Source organism: Palaemon carinicauda, chromosome 10 (genome assembly GCF_036898095.1).
Source record: "Palaemon carinicauda isolate YSFRI2023 chromosome 10, ASM3689809v2, whole genome shotgun sequence".
Lineage (NCBI taxonomy): Eukaryota > Metazoa > Arthropoda > Malacostraca > Decapoda > Palaemonidae > Palaemon > Palaemon carinicauda.
This window is the reverse complement of record NC_090734.1, coordinates 154,024,492-154,042,113: the sequence shown is the minus strand read 5'-3', so window position 1 is coordinate 154,042,113 and position 17,622 is coordinate 154,024,492. Positions and strand designations below refer to the sequence as shown.

The 17,622-nt window shown below is 41.8% G+C and overlaps 1 protein-coding gene across 1 annotated transcript in view; it reads right to left on the bottom strand.

Annotated features, from left to right (window-relative positions):
- LOC137648874 (calcium load-activated calcium channel) overlaps positions 1-9,352 on the bottom strand; it is a 134,214-nt gene extending 124,862 nt beyond the window's left edge. Inside the window, exon 1 of the mRNA XM_068382046.1 lies at positions 9,199-9,352. Coding sequence (XP_068238147.1) covers positions 9,199-9,259 — 61 coding nt within the window. The 5' untranslated portion in view covers positions 9,260-9,352. The remainder of the gene's footprint in view (positions 1-9,198) is intronic.
- Between the last annotated feature and the right edge of the window lie 8,270 nt (positions 9,353-17,622).

Here is a 17,622-nt window from a genome sequence, read left to right as displayed (position 1 = left end):
TGAGCGAGAATAGATCCAGCGGGCAGGAAAAAGTTATTCCTTTAAGCCTGAAGGTCAGGGAAAGGCTGAGCGACAGGCTTCATTGCCAAGAGCGGAAAGGAGTTTCCTCCCGCCGAAAGGCAATAAGACCGTTATTGCTGGAGAAGAGGCCTCACGGGAAGAGGTATATCTCCCACGGCACCAACCACCTTAGACTCTTCACTTTGCCTGGGAGACCCCTGTGGATGACTATCGCAGATGACGCGACCTCCGTACCGCGACTGTAGCGGGTTGTCTCTTCTAGAGGAGGAAGCGTAGTGTCTCCAGGCATGAAGCCGAAGCGACGCCCCGGTTCGGGAGAGATGTCGCAGTGTGGTTGCTTGAGTAGCCTGCGCCGTGGGAGAAGCTCTCCCGGGAGTTCCGTCAGGGGAAGCAGAGGGTCCAGAAACCGTTCTGCGCATAGTCCCAGTGGAGCTCTCCCATTGAAAGGTTGACAGACAACCTGGTTTTGTTGAGACCCATTGTCCGCAGACAAAAAGGAGGGAAGACGCAGGCGTCGAAGTTGTCCCACCATCACCGGAATGCATCTTGCCAGAGTCTCGGGGTCTGAGACTGGGGGGAAAACTAGCGGAAGCTTGAGGTTCCAAGCTGTCGCGATCAGGTCCCCCAGATCAGCACTTGCTGGCTACCCAAGGTCAAAGACCCCTAGGTACACTCTCTCTATGAGGCTCTGCTTGGATAGTCTGAGAGAAACATTCCCCTGCCTGGAATGAGAGAGCCGATGGTGGAATTGAGAGAATCTCAATCATCCCGGTATCTCTACTGCAAGATGTGAAGGTGTGAAAATGCGTCCCCTGCTGGTTAGCATGAAGTCGACACGCAACGGGGCGACTTGGCAGGAGCGGTAGGACTGAAGAGGGGCCAGACTAAGGCCCTTAAGCCTGCCTGAATGATGGAGAGGTATCCTTCAGGTCTTGACCATAGGCCTGGACCGGAACATGCTCCCCCCCCCTTTCCTTTGACGAGTCCGAGAACCGCATCAAGAATGTGGGGAAAGGACGAGAATATCCACTACCATCAAGAGGCTCCATAGGTCAACACCCATTGCAGGTTTAATAGTTCCGCTGGTCCCATAGGGCCAGGGAGTCCGGTTAAACATTGCCTGAAGCCACCGGAACTTGGATCGCCCCACATGGAACTTATCCTGAGGCGACCGTTCGGACTATAAACGGGTCAATGAGGAAAGAAGAACTAGGAAACGTTCCAAGGTAGGGCTGAAAACTCTGCTTGACTGAGAACAGGTACTGCGACTCTCCTCAGTCTTGCCACAGTCAACCGAAAGGAAGGCTCGGAGGATGTGGTAACAGAATCTGGCGTCCCCAGGTGGTCACCCATCCAAGTGCCGACGTTGCTTAACCTCGCTGGACGGACGAGAAGCGGGGTTTCCAACGTGGTAAGGCGGTTGACTCAATATCATGGCCAGATACTCCAGATGTTGAGGCAGAGGAAGAGAAGGCTCCAAGCAAAATACCATGAGCCCACACTCATGGTCAGCATTCGGAAGCTTTTCCCGGCGCTGAAGAAGGTCGAAACCCGAGCCTACCGGAGTTGACCAGCCCTCCAAACAGCAGAGGAGGCGGAAGTCTGCACCTGAGCGGCCAAGAGGAAGGCAGGGAGAGTTCTCTGGGGAAACAAACCTGCTATGCCACGGCGGGATAGCCACACTGCATCATAAGCAGGAATACTTGCAGTTTAGGCTGAATTCGACGAGCACCCTGGAAGATGGATGGAATGGAAACTGAAAGTACCCGTCCTTCCGATCCAGGGTTAAAGGAGTCCTGTCGCCTCGTTACCAGTCTGATCGATTCTGCTGGTCTACGCTGGCCGAAGTTTGTTCGACAAACTTGATCAGGGCTGAGAGGTCGACTATGGACATCCCCTCTCAGATCCTTCCTTACAAGAAAGGATCGACTGAGGGGGCCGGGGGTGAAGCCGTCGATGATCCTAAGGAAGACCTTCGCCTAAGGTATGGATCATTCTGCCCAACCGGGCAACTCTGCTGATGCTATGGCATAGAGGTTCAGACACTGAATTCGCTGACAGAGACGGCAGGCGCGATATCCTTGGCTACTCACAGAGATTGTGCGGGAATGGGCATCGGGAAGCTGTCATTCGGATGAGTAACCTTAAGCATCCTCCCAGCGAAAAAACCTGCAATCCTAGAGTTCGTGAACTCCTTTTAGGACTATGCCCCCCCGGGGGAGTCTCCCGTGCCATCTGTTCCTGACAGGAGGAAACTGCAATTGGACACCTTGTCCCAGTTGTCGTAGCCGATAACTTAGGCCGACGTGGTTGAAAGAAAAGGGAGCTGGAGCCCTGCAGAGTCTGGAAGAAAGCGCCTTGGAGGAGTGAAACCGGAAGTCGATTTACTCCGCACAGCAGATGTTTAAGTCTCTGTCCTTGGGCAAAGACAAAACTCTTCTCAAGGATGGAAGGGTGTCTGAGGTCGTTGACCTCCACAGATGAGACACCCGAAGGAAGCCTTCAGTCAGTGCGTCCAGATGGTAAAACATCGAGCTTGTCCGCAAGTAGATACTTAACGACGAAAGGCCAAGGTGCCTGAGCTCGAGAGGAGGAAAGTACCCTTGATCTTCCTGTAGCTTCCTTGAACCAAACCTCGGGCCGTAACCGAGGAGGGAAAGAACCTGGTAAGCTCCCAGAGGAAGAGGTAAGCAGTCACCCCTTGTCCGATGGAGAAATCTTCAACGGAAAGCCCCCCCGCCAAAAATCCTTCCAGGGCGGGAGAAGGAGAGAGTACTCGTGCAGGAGAGGGGACCCTCGAGACCGACCTCTTGGGAACCAACTTCGCCCTGGGGGAAGTCACCACGAAGTCCACTCCTCTCTTTCTCTTCAGCGTAGGAGAGACAGCCGCTGGTTTGTTACCCTGGCCGGTGAGTGCTGGTTTCATAACCCTCATTAACGCCCGTGCCAGCGGATCAAACCATGTCTGCTGCTCCAAGGACACAGAGTCCGAAATCCTCGCTAAGGTGAAAGGGATCGGGCGATCCTTTGGAGAGGACACGACGGTTCCTGCCTGAAAAGAAGGTGGGAAGAATGCTGTACTGACCTGTCTTCGTCCTGCACTACCAACCTGTGCTTGGATGGAGGTGATCCCGAGTGCCGCCTAGGAGCACGCGTCCCTGCTGCTACCACCGGCTGTGGAATTCGCCGCGAACTATGGTCGCGCGAGGGCGAACGGTCGCGCAAAGGCGAATGGTTGCGCGGGCGCACAGGCGAGTGGTCGCGCGGGCGCGCAGGCGAGCGGTCGCGAGGGCGCGCAGGCGAGCGATCGCGCGGGCGCGCAGGCGAGCGATCGCGCGGGCGCGCAGGCGAGCGATCGCGCGGGCGCGCAGGCGAGCGATCGCGCGGGCGGCAGGCGAGCGATCGCGCGGGCGCGCAGGCGAGCGATCGCGCGGGCGCGCAGGGGAATGGGCGTGACGGCGAGGGATCGTGCTGCCGCGTAGGTGAAGAAGATCGCTGGCGGTAAGCGATGGCGAGCAGCATGTGTAGGTGAATGATCGCGTGATAGGGTGCGATGGTGATCAGCATCCGCAAGAGGGCGAGCGTTCAGGGTTGTGCGATGAGGAGCAGCATGCGTAAGCGGGCTATCGTGCAGGGTTGTGCGATGGCGAGCAGCATGCGCAGGTGAATGATCGCGTGAAAGGGTGCGATGGTGATCAGCATCTGCAGGAGGGCAATCGTTCAGGGTGGTGCGATGAGGAGCAGCATGCGTAAGCGGCCAATCGTTCAGGGTTGTGCGATGGCGAGCAGCATGCGCAGGTGAATGATCGCGTGAAAGGGTGCGATGGTGATCAGCATCTGCAGGAGGGCGATCGTTCAGGGTTGTGCGATGAGGAGCAGCATGCGTAAGCGGGCAATCGTTCAGGGTTGTGCGATGGCGAGCAGCATGCGCAGGTGAATGATCGCGTGAAAGGGTGCGATGGTGATCAGCATCTGCAGGAGGGCGATCGTTCAGGGTGGTGCGATGAGGAGCAGCATGCGTAAGCGGGCAATCGTTCAGGGTTGTGCGATGGCGAGCAGCATCTGCAGTTGAGGGTCGCGCGATGGCGGTCAGCATCTGCAGTTGAGGGTCGCGCGATGGCGGTCAGCATCTGCAGTTGAGGGTCGCGCGATGGCAGTCAGCATCTGCAGTTGAGGGTCGCGCGATGGCGGTCAGCATCTGCAGTTGAGGGTCGCGCGATGGCGGTCAGCATCTGCAGTTGAGGGTCGCGCGATGGCGGTCAGCATCTGCAGTTGAGGGTCGCGCGATGGCGGTCAGCATCTGCAGTTGAGGGTCGCGCGATGGCGATCAGCATCCGCAGTTGAGCTAGTAGCTGGCGAACCATGTTCCTTCAGAAGTGTTGGAGAACGTTGGCGTGCCAGCTGTAACACACGTGGGCGATCTGGAGATCGCTGGCGAGCTGATGATCGCTGACGAGCTGACGATCGCTGGCGAGCTGATGATCGCTGACGAGCTGATGATCGCTGACGAGCTGATGATCGCTGACGAGCAGAAGGCTACGCGTGGAAGCCTGCGCAAAGAAGAAGAGTCCTTGACCCCGACCTGAACCGAAGTTCTAGATCGCGAGGGCGAACGTGGGCGCACAGGGCACGTAACAGGACCACAGGGAAGATCATCTTGAAAGCGCTGACGAACAGGAGAGCGCTGACGAACAGAAGGGCGCGCAGGGAAACCCTGACACGCAAGGGAAGAACCCCCGTGGGGGCAACCCTTTGCCCCGAAGGGATCGTTGTCCGCCGGGAGACTGATGTCCGTCGGAAGACCGCTGTCCGTCGGGAAGACCGTTGTCCGTCGGGAAGACCGTTGCCCGTCGGAAGACGAGATTAGACTGCTGTCCATCTGCACCAAGACGGAAGATCGAGAAAAAGAAGTTGTAGGCTGCAAACGGAGATTCAAAAAGGCGCCTCAAGCACCCTTATAGGGAGATGAGAGGCCCTTACGACGAGGCGGACGGAGGGCCTTACGGCGAGGGAGGCCAACAGCAACAGCAACAGAAGAAACCTCCGAAGAGGAGTCTCTATGAGTGTACTCTCTCGCGAACGAAAGAGAAACACTTCGTGGAAGAGACTGGTCAGCCAGTGACCTAAGAGGGGCAATCCTCCGAAGAGGAGCTCCTGCAGTTGCCCAGCCCCTTGAGCGAAACTGCAGGTGCGACCGCTCAGCACCAAGAGCATAGTCGCACGAAAAAAAGGCAAGAGAAGAACCCCCCAAAAGAGGAAAAGCTCAAGCCTGGACAGGAAAAAACTTCCCTCGGAAGGAAAGTTATCCGCCCAAGGAGGCAAGCCTCCTGACTGTTCTAAAATGAACTGGAGAGCTGTCCGTCGACACGGGAGTACTACCAGTAGAAGGAGACACGCCCCTGACGACAATACAAGGGGGGAGGCAGCAACAGCCGAATCCCCAGGACTCAACCAGACAGCTCACACCGTTGCTATATTACAGAAACGAACTAGATCGGTAACTGTAAAAAAATAAAACAAATAATATTAGTACACATTCATTCCCCCGGGAAGGCTCCGAAGAGGAATCCCGAGGAAAAGGAACAAGAATTACACAACAGGCACGTGCCCTCACAACCACTTACACTCGCGGAAGGAGAGCTGTAACCAAAACAGAATTATAACAATTATAATTATGTAACTATGTAATTATGTAATTTAAAAATGAATGAACACTAAAGAAAAAACGAAAACCCCGAAAGGAATCGTTCTACAAGCTGAAAAAAACAACTACAATTAGATTCATAAACTAATTGAGACAAAATGTACGGCGTAGCAACCCCACCCACACGGGAAGGAAGCTACAAGGGCGTAGTAAAACATAGTAAAAGGGTGAACGACCTCAAGAGAGAGAGAGAGAGAAAGACCGAAGTCAAACTCGATCGCAACCCATAAAATTAGGCCGTGGTGGCCTAACTGCCGAGGCCTCCACGTAGATATCGTACACTACACACACACCTCTGAAAAGGAAACTTACTTATTTCTATACTCAAATATATATACAAACATGAAAACATGTTTACATATATATTGAGTAAAAGAAAAGTAAGCGATTAAGTAAAGACAAAACAGACAATGGCTGCCAAGCGAGGACCAAGACAGAGACGTCTGTCACAGTCCGAGCCAAAAGTGAAAGTGGGTATTCACCTGTGTGTGAGGGGGAGGAGGGGTAGCTAGCTACCACTCCCCTACCCCCCCGCTAACTAGCGCGGGGGGTAATACACCCTCGTTAAAATTCTAATGGCTCGCCATTTCAGCTACGCTAAAAGTAATACCCTTTGTAAATAGCGTGGTTTGTATTTCGGTTACGGAACAAATTAGTTTTCTTAGTGTCAATTAAATACGAAACGAAATAATTAGGCCGAGTCTACATCCATTTCAATCATAGCTAAAAATACGGCATCCGATTTCATCAGCAAACCACTATTTTTTGGGAAATATCATTTTATTCTAGAAAATTGCCACTCTTTAAATAGTTAATTGCACATTAAGAAAGCGTGTACTTTTGTTTTAAAATTTTGGGTTTGTTTTAAAAATCGAGTATTGTTGACTTCTTTTTTTTTTTTACTTTTGGCTGTGATTAGATCAGCTGTCATCTAGCTGCCGCTCTTGAGTGTGTAAGAATACACTAACAAAGTATCATTTACCTGTATACCATTTCTTAACTTATTCAAACCGTCTACAGTATACAGTTGATATTACATAAGCACCAATGTGTTATAACCTATCAAATTTTTTTGTTTATTACATTTAAACCCCCCTCTCTCTCTCTCTCTCTCTCTCTCTCTCTCTCTCTCTGTCTCTGTGGGCTACTTTTCACTACCTCCCATTCCTTACCTCTCTCTATCTCTCTAACAAATGATATCTTTGTTGCTCCTCAACATTTCATTTATATTGAAAATAAATCACGATTCAATTTTCCTTACTTTCTCCAATCTCGCACCATCGGTCACTTCGCGGTATTTTCGATATTTCTGGAAAATCCGCGATATATGTATATACATGGGTTATGAAAAAAATCCGCGAAGTGGTGAATCCGCGATGGTCGAACCGCGAAGTAGCGAGGGTTCACTGAATTGAAAATGCATAAAATCGAAGCCACATATGAAATTGTATGCACGACAGCTAAAATATGGGTAAAATTAGTTTCAACCTAACTCGGATATCTGATATGAAAATATATGTTTCCTAGCTTAAAAAATGTTTTTAGTAAATTTAACTTTTTTTCTGCCACAAATAATTAGATTTAGAGATTTAGTAATAAAACAGTCAAAACACTGGAGATTTTGATTGTCAGACACATAGACTAAGAGATTTTGCATCACATTTTCAATGGAGTGGCGTCATTCGTAGAATCTTCATCATAATTTTATATGCATTTGGGAGCCTTAGTGTATCAGCGGCCAGTTCCTCCCACGTGCATAGAAAATGGACACCAACTAACTTAAACTTCCCCACCTAACCTAACCTACAAGCCGTGTCCTTATCTACTTACCTAAAGGGGGGCCGGCGTCCCTCTGCGATCCCCTTTACACTGCCGTATTCATTGTCAGCCATTATCATACATACAGGTTGACGCTATCATACATACACAACTTTGAGTTAATTATTCATTGGTTTTTGGGTTGTTGTATGCACGCTTTGCTCGCAATTAAACATTACCTCGCTGCTCATATGTTCTGGCAAGCGGACTATGATACGCTAGACGCAATTTGGTGTTAACACTTTTACCACCGGGCTATTTGGAAATTTCCAACCCTTAACCCCCAGAGGTTAATTTTTTTTCAAGCACATTTTGCAGTATATTTTTTTTAAATTGCTCTAACAGCCTTAATTTTTGTCACAGAGGTCCGGTTGTTCTCATTCTCTTGGAAAATGCCTGAAGTTTCTCAAAAAATTATCAAAAATATGCAAAAAAAAAAAAATGTAAATAGCAGTTTTTTGCAAGAATGTACCGGTACGTCCATGGGGGTAAAGGGATGAGTTTTGTGAAACGTACCAGTACGTCCTTTGGGGGTAAAAGGGTTAATTATCAATTATACATACTTCATCGGTAAATATTCCCATGACCTTTGAATTGCAAAAGATTCGGGTAATATTTATGTATGAATAACCTCAAAAACATGCAATAAGTAAAAGAAAAAAAAAAAGAAAAGGGAACCTTTGTTTATCAGTGGCCAGTTCCTCCCACATGCATAGAAAATGGACACTAACTAAAACTTCCTCCCCTAACCTAACCTACAAGCCGTGTCCTTAACTACTTACCTAAAGGGGGACTGACGTCCCTCTGCGACCACCCTTTTAGTGTTATCAATCATACAAACTTCATCGGCAAATATTTCCATAATTCTTAATTTGCAGAAGATGCAAGTAAATTTTGCATAAGAATCACTTCGAACATATATGATAAGTAAAAAATAAGGTATTTTACTGTATTGCACGGCAATGTAACCTAGGAAAAAAACTACTTTTTTCAATAGACAAAATTTCGCTCTTCGAAAATGACACTCGTTCCCGTCGCAAATGAATAGTTTCAGATATATATATATATATCTATATCCTACGATAATGGGGGACCCAACTAATACAGTAAAACTTTACCATATTTTCTGTTCGAAATCAGAATCTGTAATACAGTAAAACTTAACCAAAAATAAATGGGAGCCTTTGTAGATAAGCGGCCAGGACCTCCCGCGAGTGTAGAAAATGTGATATTTCTTCCTGTTTTCTAGCAGTTCATAAGACGAGGCCGCTATACTGCATAGGCTATTTCTGTTTTTTCTGCAAAACCTCGACAAAAGAAAATTAACTTGAACCCCCCCACCTAACCGTCATATATACACCAGCCAAAAAATAATCGATATGATCACCCCCAGACTAGCTTGTCTAGACTAGGGTAAAGGTATTTTTATTGTTAACAGATTTGCCTTGTTATTCTGAAGGCTTCAACTTGATTTAAAAGAACGCATATGGAATTTCAAGTTAATTTACGACCATAATGAAAATTGGTCGACCTTTAGCAAATACAACTTGGTAAAATACATAGCCTAATGCCGGTAAACAACATGGCTTACTCTAGGGTTTAAACAAGGATTTCTTTATATATTTTACGAAAATATATGTGATTTATAATCTTACCCTCTCCAAAAAGAGCTGTACATATTGATATAACAACGATAAATAAGGTATCGGCCCACATGACTTGATTTTATACGGTTTCTTCAAGCCGTCGAGTCAAACGTCAAATTCGTCTATCTAGTCTAAAAATCCCCAGAACTAATTTTTAAAAATCCCCAAAACAACCCCAAAATCTCCATTTTCACAAATATATTTTCTTCTAATCACGTAGGCTTCACTAATATAGAAATTAATCATTATACTCCATATAAGTGCAAATAAATTAATTGCAACGATATACAGGTTTACTCATCTATGTTTCTTCTTCATAGAAATATGGACAGAATATCCCCATCAGACCCCCAAAATCCACAGATCTAGAGATAAATTCCCATGTCTCGGAACACTGTGTACCATGTCGTCACCTAAATTGTACTTAATCGTGAAACTTTTGAGCAGAGTGTGGATTAAGGTTAATAAGGGGATTTATAAGTATTATTTAGATAAAAATGGCTTTTATTAAATAATTGTTATATTACCTACGTAATATGTGAATTTTCATTATATTTTAGATCTATATACCTCTAATTCAACGGTAATTTTCCGATATCTTACGGTCTTGTTTTTAGTAAAAATAAGGCATAGTGTTAAAATCGCGGCTTTTCTTCTTCGTGAAAACTTTCTATAAGAGAGAGAGAGAGAGAGAGAGAGAGAGAGAGAGAGAGAGAGAGAGAGAGAGAGAGAGAGAGAGAGAGATTGATTGCTTTAGAATTCTCCGGCATTGAGAGATTGATTGATTGATTTAGAATTCTCTGGCATTGAGAGATTGATTGGTTGATTTAGAATTATCTGGTATTGAGAGATTGATTGATTTAGAATTCTCTGGCATTGAGAGATTGATTGATTTAGAATTCTCTGGCATTGAGAGATTGATTGGTTGATTTAGAATTATCTGGCATTGAGAGATTGATTGATTTAGAATTCTCTAGCATTGAGAGATTGATTGATTTAGAATTCTCTGGCATTGAGAGATTGAATGATTTAGAATTCTCTGGCATTGAGAGATTGATTGATTTAGAATTCTCTAGCATTGAGAGATTGATTGATTTAGAATTATCTGGCATTGAGAGATTGAATGATTTAGAATTCTCTAGCATTGAGAGATTGATTGATTTAGAATTCTCTAGCATTGAGAGGTTGATTGATTTAGAATTCTCTAGCATTGAGAGATTGATTGATTTAGAATTCTCTGGCATTGAGAGATTGAATGATTTAGAATTCTCTAGCATTGAGAGATTGAATGATTTAGAATTCTCTAGCATTGAGAGATTGATTGATTTAGAATTCTCTGGCATTGAGAGATTGAATGATTTAGAATTCTCTGGCATTGAGAGATTGAATGATTTAGAATTCTCTAGCATTGAGAGATTGATTGATTTAGAATTATCTGGCATTGAGAGATTGATTGATTTAGAATTATCTAGCATTGAGAGATTGATTGATTTAGAATTCTCTAGCATTGAGAGATTGATTGATTTATAATTCTCTAGCATTGAGAGATTGATTGATTTAGAATTCTCTAGCATTGAGAGATTGATTGATTTAGAATTCTCTGGCATTGAGAGATTGAATGATTTAGAATTCTCTAGCATTGAGAGATTGATTGATTTAGAATTCTCTAGCATTGAGAGGTTGATTGATTTAGAATTCTCTAGCATTGAGAGATTGATTGATTTAGAATTCTCTAGCATTGAGAGGTTGATTGATTTAGAATTATCTAGCATTGAGAGATTGATTGATTTAGAATTCTCTGGCATTGAGAGATTGAATGATTTAGAATTCTCTAGCATTGAGAGATTGATTGATTTAGAATTCTCTAGCATTGAGAGGTTGATTGATTTAGAATTCTCTAGCATTGAGAGATTGATTGATTTAGAATTCTCTAGCATTGAGAGGTTGATTGATTTAGAATTCTCTAGCATTGAGAGATTGATTGATTTAGAATTCTCTAGCATTGAGAGATTGATTGATTTAGAATTCTCTAGCATTGAGAGGTTGATTGATTTAGAATTCTCTAGCATTGAGAGATTGATTGATTTAGAATTCTCTGGCATTGAGAGATTGATTGATTTAGAATTCTCTAGCATTGAGAGATTGATTGATTTAGAATTCTCTGGCATTGAGAGATTGATTGATTTAGAATTCTCTAGCATTGAGAGATTGATTGATTTAGAATTCTCTGGCATTGAGAGATTGAATGATTTAGAATTCTCTAGCATTGAGAGATTGATTGATTTAGAATTCTCTAGCATTGAGAGGTTGATTGATTTAGAATTCTCTAGCATTGAGAGATTGATTGATTTAGAATTCTCTGGCATTGAGAGATTGATTGATTTAGAATTCTCTAGCATTGAGAGATTGATTGATTTAGAATTCTCTAGCATTGAGAGGTTGATTGATTTAGAATTCTCTAGCATTGAGAGATTGATTGATTTAGAATTCTCTGGCATTGAGAGATTGATTGATTTAGAATTCTCTGGCATTGAGAGATTGATTGGTTGATTTAGAATTATCTGGTATTGAGAGATTGATTGATTTAGAATTCTCTGGCATTGAGAGATTGATTGATTTAGAATTCTCTGGCATTGAGAGATTGATTGGTTGATTTAGAATTATCTGGCATTGAGAGATTGATTGATTTAGAATTCTCTAGCATTGAGAGATTGATTGATTTAGAATTCTCTGGCATTGAGAGATTGAATGATTTAGAATTCTCTGGCATTGAGAGATTGAATGATTTAGAATTCTCTAGCATTGAGAGATTGATTGATTTAGAATTATCTGGCATTGAGAGATTGATTGATTTAGAATTATCTAGCATTGAGAGATTGATTGATTTAGAATTCTCTAGCATTGAGAGATTGATTGATTTATAATTCTCTAGCATTGAGAGATTGATTGATTTAGAATTCTCTAGCATTGAGAGATTGATTGATTTAGAATTCTCTGGCATTGAGAGATTGAATGATTTAGAATTCTCTAGCATTGAGAGATTGATTGATTTAGAATTCTCTAGCATTGAGAGGTTGATTGATTTAGAATTCTCTAGCATTGAGAGATTGATTGATTTAGAATTCTCTAGCATTGAGAGGTTGATTGATTTAGAATTATCTAGCATTGAGAGATTGATTGATTTAGAATTCTCTAGCATTGAGAGATTGAATGATTTAGAATTCTCTAGCATTGAGAGATTGATTGATTTAGAATTCTCTAGCATTGAGAGGTTGATTGATTTAGAATTCTCTAGCATTGAGAGATTGATTGATTTAGAATTCTCTGGCATTGAGAGATTGATTGATTTAGAATTCTCTAGCATTGAGAGATTGATTGATTTAGAATTCTCTGGCATTGAGAGATTGAATGATTTAGAATTCTCTAGCATTGAGAGATTGATTGATTTAGAATTCTCTAGCATTGAGAGGTTGATTGATTTAGAATTCTCTAGCATTGAGAGGTTGATTGATTTAGAATTCTCTAGCATTGAGAGATTGATTGATTTAGAATTCTCTAGCATTGAGAGGTTGATTGATTTAGAATTCTCTAGCATTGAGAGATTGATTGATTTAGAATTCTCTAGCATTGAGAGATTGATTGATTTAGAATTCTCTAGCATTGAGAGGTTGATTGATTTAGAATTCTCTAGCATTGAGAGATTGATTGATTTAGAATTCTCTGGCATTGAGAGATTGATTGATTTAGAATTCTCTAGCATTGAGAGATTGATTGATTTAGAATTCTCTGGCATTGAGAGGTTGATTGATTTAGAATTCTCTAGCATTGAGAGATTGATTGATTTAGAATTCTCTAGCATTGAGAGATTGATTGATTTAGAATTCTCTGGCATTGAGAGATTGATTGATTTAGAATTCTCTGGCATTGAGAGGTTGATTGATTTAGAATTCTCTAGCATTGAGAGATTGATTGATTTAGAATTCTCTAGCATTGAGAGATTGATTGATTTAGAATTCTCTGGCATTGAGAGGTTGATTGATTTAGAATTCTCTAGCATTGAGAGATTGATTGATTTAGAATTCTCTGGCATTGAGAGGTTGATTGATTTAGAATTCTCTGGCATTGAGAGATTGATTGATTTAGAATTCTCTAGCATTGAGAGATTGATTGATTTAGAATTCTCTAGCATTGAGAGATTGATTGATTTAGAATTCTCTGGCATTGAGAGGTTGATTGATTTAGAATTCTCTAGCATTGAGAGATTGATTGATTTAGAATTCTCTGGCATTGAGAGGTTGATTGATTTAGAATTCTCTAGCATTGAGAGATTGATTGATTTAGAATTCTCTGGCATTGAGAGGTTGATTGATTTAGAATTCTCTGGCATTGAGAGATTGATTGATTTAGAATTCTCTAGCATTGAGAGGTTGATTGATTGCTTTAGAACTATTGGGAGATTGATTGATTGATTTAGAATTCTCTGGCATCGTTGAGATAGATGGCATATAAGTAACAGAAAACATAAAATACTTAGGAATAGAGATAGAGGAAAGGAAAAATGTTTGGGAAGCAAAAGAAAATTATGAAAAGAAGCAGAAAGGCTTACAAACTTAACGTACTCTATTATAGCAAAGAACTGCCACAAAATATTGATGGGAAACATACATACATACAAACACACACACACACACACACACACACACATATATATATATATATATATATATATATATATATATATATATATATATATATATATATATATATATATATATATATATAAAGTATGGAGACAGGAGCAATTACTCAAGCATAAACATATTGGAGTAGGGAGACGCGTTCTGTTTTTTTATATATCCATTTATTTGCGCCGACGTTTCGTATCAGCTTGATACATTTTCCAGGCTGAAACAATTAAAAATCAATTGTGTATAAGTAAAAAGATACACACAACGTTTACCAACACCAAAATTAAAAGCTTTTTAATAAATTAAGAATAAAAACAGAGTAAAAACAGGAACACAGAACAACAGTGAAAGGGTTTGGAGCGAATATAGAGAAACAAATTAATTCAATAATAATTATAATAATAATAATAATAGAAAATATATCATAATAATAATAATAATAATAATAATAATAATAATAATAATAATAATAATAATAATAATAATAATAATAATAGAACGAACAAGACACCTACCCACAGCGGTAGCGTAAGGAGAACTGACATGAAAAATTGTTATGGAAGGGAGTGTAAACAAAACAACAGGTAATTAGGCAATAAACAATTGGGTGGAAGACGACTGGTGGTTGAGAGAAGGTACAGTTAACTTAATCATTATTGATTCAAGGGTGGTTAGTTCGTCTATATGTCGGGTTCTTCCTATTATATTAAAATGACTGGTATCTATGTGTGTTTTGCAAATTTTACTGTGATTTCTTATGTTAGATTGTTCTGGATTTGATAGTCGACAACCCGTTCTATAGCTAATTCCCTGATGAGAGGAAATTCGGACTTTTAGCAGCCTCCTGGTGCAACCGATGTAAGTGCCAAGATCACATCTGGGACAATTATACTTATAAACGACACCGGAGGCAAACAGGGGGCTGATCTTATCTTTGACTTGGAAGAGTGAGCCGATAGTTCGGGGGTTTATGGGAATGAGTTTTAAATTAAGGGCAGACAATTGCTCACTGAATAGGTTAATGCATTTTTTCCTAAATGTATTATTATGGAGAAAGGGAAATCTAGCAAACATACGGAGCTTGGGGACATTGTGGACTATTGGGGTTGGATTGAATTTCAGATTAAGTAGCTTATTAAGGGATCTATGAAAAATTGCTGGAGGGAAATAATTATCCTTAAAGTAATCAGCAAGGAAAGTCACTTCAGTATGAAAGGTAGACCAGCTTGATGTCAGATTAATGGCTCTATGGAGGAGAGTTGACACGGAATTCAGTTTAAAGTTAAAAAAACATGAGCTATAAAAATTGGTCCCCAGGCCAGTAAAGGTACTCTTTCTATAAATACCAGTATGAAAGCCAGACTCGTCCTTAGATATCCTCACATCAAGGAACGGAAGTGAATTCTGTGTTTCTGCTTCAACCGTAAATCTAATGTTATGGTGTTGGTTGTTTAAAAACTCAAGAAAGGTATCAGCATGGTAATTACATCTGAACAAGGCGAAAGTGTCATCTATGTAGCGTCTATAAAAGAGTGGGCGGAAATTAGGTGGGCATACATCTAAAGCTCGCTCCTCCAGGGAGCACATAAATATGTTTGCAAAAGTAGGACCCAGAGGGCTTCCCATGGCCATCCCCTCAGTCTGCTTAAAAACCGTATTATTAAAAACAAAGGGCGTATCCAGCACGGCTAATTCTAAAAGCAACTTGAATTGAGTTCTATTAAAATTGTTGAACAAGCAATCGTCAGTGGGAAATAGCCTGTCTAAAATGATGTTGATAGTCTCGACAACGGGAACATTTGTAAACAGAGATTCCACGTCAAAGCTCGCCATGTACAGATCTGAGTCCTGCGTGATAATGTCATCTTTAAAGGAGGCCGAGTTTATTAATGTATATTTGTTGTGAGTCAGTGGTTGGAGTAAAGGGACAAGAAATTTGGCGAGTTTATAGCTAGCAGTGTTAATGGAAGAAAGGATGGGTCTCAAAGGAATTCCTTCTTTGTGTATCTTTGGCAGTCCGTACATAAGTCCATATGTAGATCCTGTTACAAAAAGGTCCTGACACGTATTTTCATCTATTGCTTTGGTTTGTTTTAGTGTTCTAAGAAATCTGTTGATTTTATCTTCGGGTTTAGTAATATTGTAAAGGTCTGGGTCCCCAACTTTGGTAAATTTTGAAGAGTCGTTTAAAATGTCATTCATTTTTTGTATGTAGTCATGTCTGTCAAGGATAAAGGTAACTTTACCTTTGTCTGGAAGGATCAAGTGGTTGGACCATGCAAGATGGAGAGAAAAAAAAAAAGGAAGGATTTTAGATGGATATATCCTTTGATGCAGGTGGTACAAGGCCTGCATCATAAGATAAGGAATGGGCTAAATTGAAAGGATCAAGTGGTTGGACCATGCAAGATGGAGAAAAAAAATTAAGGATTTTAGATGGATATATCCTTTGATGCAGGTGGTACAAGGCCTGCATCATAAGATGAGGAATGGGCTAAAATGAAAGGATCAAGTGGTTGGACCATGGAAGATGGAGAAAAAAAAAAGGAAGGATTTTAGATGGATATATCCTTTGATGCAGGTGGTACAAGGCCTGCATCATAAGATAAGGAATGGGCTAAAATGAAAGGATCAAGTGGTTGGACCATGGAAGATGGAGAAAAAAAGGAAGCATTTTAGATGGATATATTCTTTGATGCAGGTGGTACAAGGCCTGTATCATAAGATATGGAATGGGCTAAAATGAAAGAATCAAGTGGTTGGACCATGCAAGATGGAGAAAAAAAAAGAAGCATTTTAGATGGATATATTCTTTGATGCAGGTGGTACAAGGCCTGTATCATAAGATAAGGAATGGGCTAAAATGAAAGGATCAAGTGGTTAGACCATGCAAGATGGAGAAAAAAATGAAGGATTTTAGATGGATATATTCTTTGATGCAGGTGGTACAAGGCCTGTATCATAAGAAAAGGAATGGGCTAAATTGAAAGGATCAAGTGGTTGGATCATGCAAGATGGAGAAAAAAAAAAGGAAGGATTTTAGATGGATATGTCCTTTGATGCAGGTGGTACAAGGCCTGCATCATAAGATAAGGAATGGGCTAAATTGAAAGGATCAAGTGGTTGGACCATGGAAGATGGAGAAAAAAAGGAAGCATTTTAGATGGATATATTCTTTGATGCAGGTGATACAAGGCCTGTATCATAAGATAAAGAATGGGCTAAAATGAAAGGATCAAGTGGTTGGACCATGCAAGATGGAGAAAAAAAGGAAGGATTTTAGATGGATATGTACTTTTATACAGGTGGTACAAGGCCTGCATCATAAGATAAGGAATGGGCTAAAATAAAAGGATCAAGTGGTTGGACCATGCAAGATGGAGAAAAAAAAAGGAAGGATTTTAGATGGATATATCCTTTGATGCAGATGGTACAAGGCCTGCATCATAAGATAAGGAATGGGGTAAAATGAAAGGATCAAGTGGTTGGACCATGCAAGATGGAGAAAAAAAAGGAAGGATTTTACATGGATATATCCTTTGATGCAGGTGGTATAAGGCCTGCATCATAAGATAAGGAATGGGCTAAAATGAAAGGATCAAGTGGTTGGACCATGGAAGATAGAGAAAAAAAAAGGAAGGATTTTAGATGGATATATCCTTTGATGCAGGTGGTACAAGGCCTGCATCATAAGATAAGGAATGGGCTAAATTGAAAGGATCAAGTGGTTGGACCATGGAAGATG